General features: G+C 46.0%; 1 protein-coding gene across 1 annotated transcript in view; it reads right to left on the bottom strand.

Moving 5' to 3' along the window:
- Nucleotides 1-10,000, bottom strand: part of col12a1a (collagen, type XII, alpha 1a) — a gene marked incomplete at both ends in the record, with an annotated part of 88,593 nt that overhangs the window by 50,818 nt on the left and 27,775 nt on the right. Inside the window, 9 exons of the mRNA XM_080537434.1 lie at nucleotides 1,214-1,343; nucleotides 2,296-2,435; nucleotides 3,946-4,092; nucleotides 4,952-5,116; nucleotides 5,517-5,636; nucleotides 5,957-6,106; nucleotides 8,006-8,130; nucleotides 8,309-8,501; nucleotides 9,349-9,615. Of these exons, the coding sequence (XP_080393560.1) occupies nucleotides 1,214-1,343; nucleotides 2,296-2,435; nucleotides 3,946-4,092; nucleotides 4,952-5,116; nucleotides 5,517-5,636; nucleotides 5,957-6,106; nucleotides 8,006-8,130; nucleotides 8,309-8,501; nucleotides 9,349-9,615 (1,437 nt within the window). The remainder of the gene's footprint in view (nucleotides 1-1,213; nucleotides 1,344-2,295; nucleotides 2,436-3,945; nucleotides 4,093-4,951; nucleotides 5,117-5,516; nucleotides 5,637-5,956; nucleotides 6,107-8,005; nucleotides 8,131-8,308; nucleotides 8,502-9,348; nucleotides 9,616-10,000) is intronic.

Here is a 10,000-nt window from a genome sequence, read left to right as displayed (position 1 = left end):
TGAATGTGATCTTCCAGCAGCCACATACTGTATGATATCATAAACAACACTATTAGGATGAATGTGATCTTCCAGCAGCCACATACTGTATGATATCATAAACAAGACTATTAGGATGAATGTGATCTTCCAGCAGCCACATACTGTATGATATCATAAACAACACTATTAGGATGAATGTGATCTTCCAGCAGCCACATACTGTATGATATCATAAACAAGACTATTACTATGTTCAGGCCAGGAGGACCACCATGAATGCACCGTTTGTTTAATGACCCCACCCATGGCTGTTCTAGTGTTAATGACCCCACCCATGGCTGTTCTAGTGTTAATGACCCCTCATGGCTGTTCTAGTGTTAATGACCCCACCCATGGCTGTTCTAGTGTTAATGACCCCACCCATGGCTGTTCTAGTGTTAATGACCCCACCCATGGCTGTTCTAGTGTTAATGACCCCACCCATGGCTGTTCTAGTGTTAAGCGCTGTGTTCACGGCCCCATAGAATAAAATTGGAAGCCCAGATCTTTTTGGAGGCGATCTCCATTTGAAACATCGACAACTTCTCAACATCTCGCAGAAGAGATTAGCTGAAAATTTGTCGAGCGTCATTGAAGCTTCTCTTTCTCCCTTTATATGATCACTTGGTAAGTGCGTATGCAATGTGTCAGCATCAATACCTTTCTGTCCCTGAGTAATCTGCACATATGCAAATCTGTAATTTAACCAGTAGTCATTCTGTTATTTCAAATCCAGTGTAAATAAGATTCTTAGATTCTTAAATCCAGTGGAAAATAAGATTCTTAGATTCTTAAATCCAGTGTAAATAAGATTCTTAGATTCTTAAATCCAGTGTATACAACAGTCTTAGATTCTTAAAAAACTAAATGTAGAACTCTGGATTGAAAATGAACATAGTATTACATTATCTGTCAAGTATTACATTATCAGTTTTTTAAAAAGTGTAATAAATTCCCAATAATGTCATAAGGTATTACATTATCAGTAAACATGTTATTACAATATCAGTCAGGTTTTTTTATTACATTATTGGTCAATTATTACATTATTGGGTTTTATTACATTTTCGATGGAGTTAAGTGGACATTTTATTACATTATAGGGTGCTACAGGCGGCTCTTTTAGTAGGTAAAAAAAGGCACGGCTGTTCTGGTGTTACGGGCTGAGAGGAGGTCTTTCACCAGGACTCACGTGTGGTCTCTGTTCCCTTCAGCGGCTCGCTGCTGTCCTCTCCGATGACGGAGAACACGTTGACCACATACTCTGTCAGAGGGTTCAGGTTTGGCAGGACCGCCGTGGTCACGGTGCCGTCCACAAACATCTGTCAGGAGGACAAAAACCCAAAGAAACAAATGAGTAGACGTGGGTTGAGAAGAGGGGGGGAGGGGAGGGGAGGGGAGGGGGGGGGGGAGTAGCTAAACAAAACATGACACGGTGGCTAGCTCTCCTGTGTTGAGATTTACAACTGGTTTTCATTGGGTCACAACTGAAGCCTCGGTCCACTCAACTGAGTCCAACCCAGTGTGTGCGCTTCTACTTCAAAACACTCCAACGAGATAAAACCTTCACACACTAATAAATCGACTTGCAAATCAAACAATGGGACAGAGCAAAAAATACTTTTCTAAATGAATGAATTGGACTCTGAATTTGGACAAGACAGTGCTGTCTGATAAACAGCTATTAAATAAGAAAAACAACTATTTGTTTGCAGAATTGAAAGCTCAGCCTGTGCTTTTAGTCTTGCCCTCTGTGAACCCTCACTGAAGTCAAACACCCAGACACTTCAGCCAAGGCTCAAACGAGACAGATCTCCTTCACTGGTGTTATGTACTACAGTACCCAGGGGTAGTGGTGGTCTAGTGGATAGTGAGTTGGACTTGGGATCGGAAGGTTGTGAGTTCAAATCCCGCCTGAAGCCACACCACTACTAGTGTGCCCTTGGGTAAGGCACTTAGCCCTCAGTTACTCCAGGGGGAATGTCCCTGTAATTCGTAATTGTAAGTCGCTTTGGATAAAAGCGTCTGCTAAATGGCAAAATTAATTAATTAAATTAATAGTGCTTCATGAAACCTGTCCAATATTGTCTGGGTAAAATGTTGTTTTGTTCAACCGTTGCCAATATTATGTCCTCAATGCTGGGGACTGGGAGCAGGGTGAGGATGCAAGTCTGGTCTGTGTGTCTTCAGGGCTGGGGTGGATTTGACAGACTTTTTGGGGGGTAAAAACATCACTTAATTTCTTGATTTTGTGGGGGGGGGGGGGGTCCATACCTGTTGAGGGCGTCCGGACAGGGTCATGTACTCCACGCGGTACTTCTCGACAGGTCCGTCGGGGGCGGTCCAGCTGGCACGGAACGAGTAGTGGGTCACCTCTGAGGTGACCAGGTCTGTCGGCGCCTCTGGGCCACCTCCTTTCACCCAGCGAAGAGAGAGAGAGAGAGAGACACAGAGAGAGAGATAGAGAGAGAGGGGAGAGAGAGAGAGAGAGGAGAGAGAGAGAGGGGAGAGAGAGAGAGGGGAGAGAGATAGAGAGATAGAGAGAGAGAAAGAGAGAGAGAGAGGGGAGAGAGAGAGAGAGAGAGAGGGGAGAGAGAGAGGGGAGAGAGAGAGAGGGCAGAGAGATAGAGAGAGAGAGGGGAGAGAGCGAAGGGAGAGAGGGGAGAGAGAGAGAGAGAGGAGAGAGAGAGAGGGGAGAGAGAGAGAGAGCGAGAGAGGGGAGAGAGAGAGAGAGGGGAGAGAGAGAGGGGAGACATGAGTTTAGGCTTGGTTTTTGTCAGTGGATTAAAACATACATCCTTCCTTTCCTTGAGAAATAACTGATCAGTACATGGTCCAAGTCTGACAAGTCTAAGCCTACATAGCCCATAGAGACAATGTTGCTAGCGGAGACAAGGTTGCTAGGGGAGACAAGGTTGCTAGGGGAGGCAAGGTTGCTAGTGGAGACAATGTAGTTAGTGGAGACAACAGGCTGATTCAATGCCTGAAGCAGAGGCGTTGTTACACTTGGTTCACACCAGAAAGCTGTACCTCAGCAGCGCGTGTGCATGGCGGAACCGCTGCGCTTCTCACACTTGCGGCTTCCATACTGGCAGCACTTCTGCTGCGGCCCTAACTCTGGAGCTGCTGCTGCCAGCCCTATCTGACTCTGCCAGCCCTAGCTTTGTACATTGAGTTTGGCCTTTTAGACGAGAGTGCTAATCTCTAGATGGCTACGGCAGCCAGCGCAAGACACGCTTGCGGCTCTTTGCTCTTAAGTGTTCTCCAACAAATTTCCCCCCACATGGTATCCAATTACATTGCTTTTTAATTTGATTTAGCAGACTAAGACTATTTCTCATTTAAAAAAAGGTAAAGAACAGGAAAAAGGTGCACAAGCTTAAATTGAATTTCCAGCGTTTGGCTCCAGACAGCTTCCTGTGTTCCTGCTCTGTGGTCCAGACTACTACTCTTCAGAGGGTCTGTGTGTGATACCCCTTGTTCTTCCATAGTTTCCTTCCTCTGCCTAACTTTTTCTGGAATATTCTTCTGACTGACTAACTGTGAACTGAACTCTTTTGGAAGTAAAGACTATATTTTTTATTCAGTTCAATTCAACCCGCAGCATTAAACCTTGTTTCTATAATCATGGCCCCATTTCTGCAAGACTGGCTCTGCATATCTGACAATAACATCATCAGAGGTCTGCTTTTGATGCTTTTGACGCTTTTGATGCTTTTGATGGACTGCTGCTGGCCTGACGGAGCCTAGTAAGATAGCAAGACTGCCATCTCTACTATCCGGGAGAGAGATACAGTGCTAGCTACTTAAACTGAAGCTAACATTTGTCTTAATCTTTAAAAAAAAAGTGTTCCTCTATTGTTTGTTCTAATCGTAAAGTTGTTTTTCTATCTCCTATGGGAGAATACAGGCACCCAGAAGTACCTGGTCCCTTGACGCTGTTACAGAGGTTGTTAGTGAGGTCGTCCACGATGTCCAACAGGAAGGAGAAGTCAGCCACGTTGAACATGTGGATGGCTTCCGGGTCAGAGGCGATGGACCTCAGCTCATTCTCGTCAGCGTTCTTCACACCTGTGAACAGAAGCAGTTATAGAGTTTTATAGTTTTATAGAAACAGTGCATCAGCTCCCAATCTATGTGTGAGGCCTACGACAGCATAACAACTATGTTTCCCATCATGCAGCATGGTTTTCTTCTTGTATTAAGACATTGCCAAGCTGTTGGAAGTGTTTGTGAGAAATTAGAGACACTTCCATTGTTATTGCCTCATTGGGCGAATTAGCTGCGAATTAGCACAGAGACCAAGAAACAACATCAGCTCTCAATCCATTTGTGAGGCTTAAAACAGCATAAAAACGATAAAACGACATATCTTTCAAGTTCTACTTGACAGGTGGATCTGCTGTACACATGTAGCAACTAGACTATTTAGTTTTACTTTGATCATAAAAAAAAGCACAACAGGTATGCTTTTTATATATATATATATATATATATATATATATATATATATATATATATGTGTGTGTGTGTGTGACAGCAGCTGGTGAAAGTGGGAACCAGTCGGCAACCAATCAAAATGTTCAGACCTTTATTCAGAGAAATGATAATACATTTCAACGTTGTTGAAAATCAATGACACACTCGCTAGTCAAGCCAAAATATTGCAAGGCAATGAATTCGGTGAGTAATCTCCACTACTACCTAGTTAGTGTAGAGAAGTGAAGATTACTCATCGAATCCATTGCGTTGCAATATTAAAAGTCTGAACATTTGGTCGGTTGTGGACAGCTGCTGTCCCAAGCCTTTTTGAGTTTTTCAACCATGGACATTGACTGTTATTTATTTTCTCACTTATATTGTTTTGTGCAATACACTAATTGTAACAGCCAATTTTGAGAACACAAGATGAAAGGAAAGAGGAACTCACCAATGGCGTACAGCTCGATACCCTGATCACGCAGGCTCTGGGAGTTGGCGATAATATCATCCTGCGACTTGCCGTCAGTCACCAGCACACCGATCTTGCGAGCATTGGGTCGCATCCCAACATTCTCCTTGAAATTGTTCTGGAGAATGTAGTTCAGCGCCAGGCCTGCAGTGAGGACGTAAACATGAATCCATCACGCTGATTAGGATGATTAAACATTCCTCTGAGGCCGTTCCAACAAGCAGCTACACAGATTGCAGATTAAGATCAAATACATCGAGAGACTATCAAGCACAAATCTTGCCCATTTTCACAACGAGACACATTTTCAGCTTCCCTAATTCTCTGGTTATCCTCTCGCTGCCGAGATTGAAGTTTAAGACACAGACTTTCACCAATCTCTGTCTGATTGAACTTAATACTTACTCAATGAATGAACAAACCATTCTTAATGAATGAACAAACATCATTACATTTCCACAACTTTACAACGGATGCAAATGTCCTTCCTGCATTGAGGCGATCCTGTGCTGGGTTAGTGAGGGGGTACTAGAGGGTACCTTACCTGTCAAGGTGTTCCCCCCTTTGTAGGGCAGGTTGGCCACAGCCTCCAGAAGCGACTGCCGGGTTCTGTGGGCATTCAGGTGCCACTCCGTCTTGGGGTCACCGCTGTACTGGGCCAGACCTGGAAGAAACACACAGAGCCTGGTCATGGAAAACCCAGTTGGGAGTCGGAAAATATAGAAAACTGGATGGAGGAAACCGCCTCCTTATTGGACCTATAGCATCCATCTAGCCTCCATCTGGCTAGCAGCCGGGGCGCTCATGTTCTGTACATGTCTGCCTGGCTGACGTCCCAGACAAGGCAGAGTTACGGGCCTGTTGGGACGAGGGGTTAGGGTCGGGTCGGTACATCAATAGGCCTGTGGAACGTGCTCAGTGCCTAGGAGGGGAGAGAGCACCCCGCTGGCCTGCCTGACGCGCGCCGGACGCTTCTCAACCTACCGATCTGGACCCTCTCGGGGCCGATGTCGAAGACGCCCACCATGCGAGCGATGAAGGAGCGGATGGTCTTGAAGTTCAGGCGGCCGATACTCCAGGAGCCGTCCACCAGCAGGACGATGTCGGCCTGGGCGTTGGTCCGACACATCACATCTACAAAAGCAGGTCCAAGAAGAATGTTTTAGTGAGTCTGGCTGGCAAGAGAGCTATAAGTATAGGTCTCCAATTGTGATATAGGTAAAATGACGAGGGTTTCATGAGTCATGACACATCGTGAAAATGATTTATGTCGAATGGTTGTGAAAGGAGGTGAAAGGATAGAAAAGAGAGGAGGGTCAATAACATAACATGACATTATCCACGTGGTTTCGCAACACATCCACATACACACACACATTCCCCCCGCAAAACTGAAAACAGACACATTTCTTCCTGTCTCTTTACAAGCAAGCAGTAAAACACATTCATTTCCACTTTCACTATTTCACGCCGTCTCAAGCTATCCTATCCACATTTCGTTTCCAGGTGTGTCGTAATTATTGTCTTCTTGTCTTCTCGTCTTTTCCGACGTGTCGAGACCGTCGGCTCTCTCTCCACAAGCCACTTCTGTGCTCGTCTTCGGGTGAGGGGGAGCGACAGAAGACACATGATATACGAGGAGGGGGTCTCCTGTGTGAGAGTTACGGTGCATTCCTCACTGGCACACACTCTGGCAGGGGTCTGCCAGACACCTGCCTGATGAAAAGAAGAAGAAGAGGCGCTGGTCCTCAGCGCTACAGGCTGCATAGCAGCGCTCACACATTGAGCTCAATCTTCCACTTGTCTGCAATTGAAAACAGGTTACATGGTGTTTGATTTACAGACGTTTTTTTGTGTGTGTGTGTGTGTCCCCCCCCACCCCTCCCTCACGGCCCACAGATAAACAGATGTCCAGCTCAGTGCTGGGGTTCTAGCCGAGTGGCTGAAATATGTGCCTGCAGCAGCATTAGGTCCCACTAGATGTTTGATGTTTCTTGGCTATGCATTTTGAATTTGCATTTCAACAAATAAGTACAATTCAGGCCTATGCGATCCGCAGTGCTCCTACCCTGGACACTTTTAAATCAGCCCTCTAAACCCACCTGTTCTGTTCTCTAAGGCCTTTGGCCTCTAGTCTAGTTTGTCACTCTCGCTGTCTTTGTTTCTTTGCTTTGTTTTTCTGTTCTGTCTGTCTATGAAATCTGTTAATTGTCCTTGGGTTTGAGAAAGGCGCTATATAAATCTAAGATATTATTATTATTATTATTATTATTATGCCTCAGTTTCTCTTCCATTTCAGGAGGAATAGCAGGGAGGCGGGGGTGGGGGGAGGGTTAGGGTGGGGGTGGGGGTGGGGGAGGGTTAATGGGAGGGGTTTCCGCCTCTCCAGTGTTATTTTGTTGGGGGTTCAGAGCCCTGTCACTGAGTCTGCTCCCTATTAGAGGAGGCCTTCCAGCCGAGGGTCAAACAGGCGTCCTGGAACCTTCCATCAAACACACATAACATTTTCCTCTCCTCGCGCCTCCTGCCCGGCACGCACGGACACGCGAGGCTGTAAAACAATTCTAATTGCAAACAGATTATCAGTTTGATCAACTCGGCTCCTCCTGGACGCAAAATAAAGGGAACCCAGAGTGACATGATGAAAACAGTGGAGGCTGTTTTCATCACAGATGGAATAGTCATTACATTTTGTGAGACAATTAGCTTCGACGAAAGGGCGACTCATCTGTTTTTTATGGGGTGAGGGATTAGGAGACACTAAGTAAAACTACAGTACAGTGGGATGTACTGTATGTCTCACTCTATGGCTGTTGTCACCCAAGACACGACATTATAACATTATATAGTCTTAAGGGTGATGAGGGGGATTATGACAGCCAGTTTAAAGTCCTGTTGTTCGTTAGCGTTGAGGCAAATGTGTTGTTTCGCTTTAGCCTGTGTTGCCTCTCCTGTGTTCTGCGTGATGTGATGTTGATACGGTCACAGGCTGTGACGATGCATGACGGGCAGGGAGGTGAGAGGGGGCGTTACCTGGGGTGACAAAAGGTGGTGGCTCAGGAGCGTCCGAGAGGGTGGTCTTCTCCTCTCCAGCCAATGGCATGCTCTCTCCTCCGTCAAACACTCCAAACACACTCACAGTGTATTTGGTACCAGCCCTATATGACAAACCAGTTGATTTATATTCATTTACAAATAAAAGAACTGAAAACCTATTATTATTATTACCTCATTATTTATTGTTTATAATGATTATATATAACCTTAGAATCATTATTTGCAGTGGACCATGACAATAAAACAGGACATATTTCCAGATCCCCATGCCAGGCCTACCTCAGCTCCTCCAGAACCACGGTGTTGTCATAGGGCCCGACCTGCAGCTCTCCCAGGTCTATGTCGTTGCCGATGGGATGGAAGGTGACCTTGTAGCCCTTCACGTCCCCCGGGGCGTGATCCCAGGTCACCCGGAAGCTGGTCCTGCTGGGCTCGGAGGTGAGCAGGTTCCTGGGGGCTTTGTAAGGCGACACTGGGGAGGAGGAGAGGGAGGCGGATGACTCTCTGAACACAACCTGCTTGGACTTTGTGGATCGGAAACCCCAACAGCAAACCGAGAGAAAGTATCCTCAGGCCTGGACTACACGTATATGGATATTTTTCTAAACGCAACTATTGGTACAATTGGGCCTCTCAACCATACGAACACGGCGTTTTCACTCACATAAACGGAGATTTCTCTAAACTGATAAAAAAGTGAAGAAATAAAAAAATATCCGATTTAGTGGATCATTGTGGTTATGTTAAACGGACATTCAAGCATCAAGCATGAAGCAAAACGGTTGTCAACAGCAACGATGGTTCAACTTCATCGTCGGTCCACACAAAATAATCAGTTTTTGCTTTCTTCTTGGTCGCCATAACTTGCTTTTCTGTCTGTTTCAAAGAGTTTGGTCTGTTTACGTTTTGAGTCACTGCCGCTGTTTGATTACAACTGACTGCGCATGCCCATAACTGTCTTCTACGGTATTTGACAGATCGTGTTCAGTTTTGGCTTTTCGTATGGACAGAGATGTGGTGTGGACAGAGTTTTGTTTTTAACCGAGGATGAAAACATCCGCTTAAAAAAATATCCATATACGTCTAGTCCAGGCCTCAGAGAAAGAAACACATGTAAACATGTTTCACATGCAAAATAGTCATACCAAGTGAATGCCCCGTGTGTTTAGCTGCTTCTAACAAAAAACACTAGGGCAGATATTTAGTGCTTGTGATCACTTCCACATGACCCCCCCTCTACCATCAACATGACTGGACCCACGTCACCCAAAGCAGCCCAGAGCTCAGTTCGTTTGCAGATGAATGATAGACCAACGTACGTGTCGTTCCTACTCCTTGCCTTGCTTTTCCTTCTCCCTGCCGGTAGACGGGCAGCACCGTGATGTCGTAGGTGGTCATCGGCTGCAGGCGTCTCAGGACGGTGGTGGTCGTGCCGCCCGGCACCTTGGCGGCCAGCTGGCGGCCTCCCGACGCGGGCTTGTACGTCACGCGGTAGTTGAGCACGTTGCCGGGAGCCGCCTGCCACGTCACCTTCATGCTCCTCTCCGCCTCCTCTGTAACAACCACCGCTCTGCCGGCGGCCGAGACTGTGGAGAAAGAAAGAAGAAAAAATAAATACAAAATGAAGAAAAAAAGGAGGGAAAGAGGGAAAATAAGATGCCAGAAGTTTGATGGACTGGTGGACCTGGTATCCCGGGGCGGGTTTGGGTCCAGTTCAAATAGAATTGTTGCCAAATTGCCTAGTGTGCCTCTGCTACCCGTAGGGTAATGTAAACATGGACATGCTTGGATACCTCAGAGGTTTTTCATGGATGTTTCTGTTCTGTTTCCATACGCTGGAGAACACAAACCCACCCAAACATTGTTTGATTTCACCACCGACCGACCATACACTGACCAGACGCAACTTTACTATATCGGGTGATGTTGAGGTGGTGGTTTTTGGGGCCAAAGCGCAGACATTTGGAGTCA

Source organism: Nansenia antarctica (assembly GCF_963989245.1).
Source record: "Nansenia antarctica genome assembly, chromosome: 8".
NCBI classification, from domain to species: Eukaryota; Metazoa; Chordata; class Actinopteri; order Argentiniformes; family Microstomatidae; genus Nansenia; species Nansenia antarctica.
The sequence above is the reverse complement of the archived record's forward strand: the minus strand, read 5'-3'. Positions and strand labels throughout refer to the sequence as shown.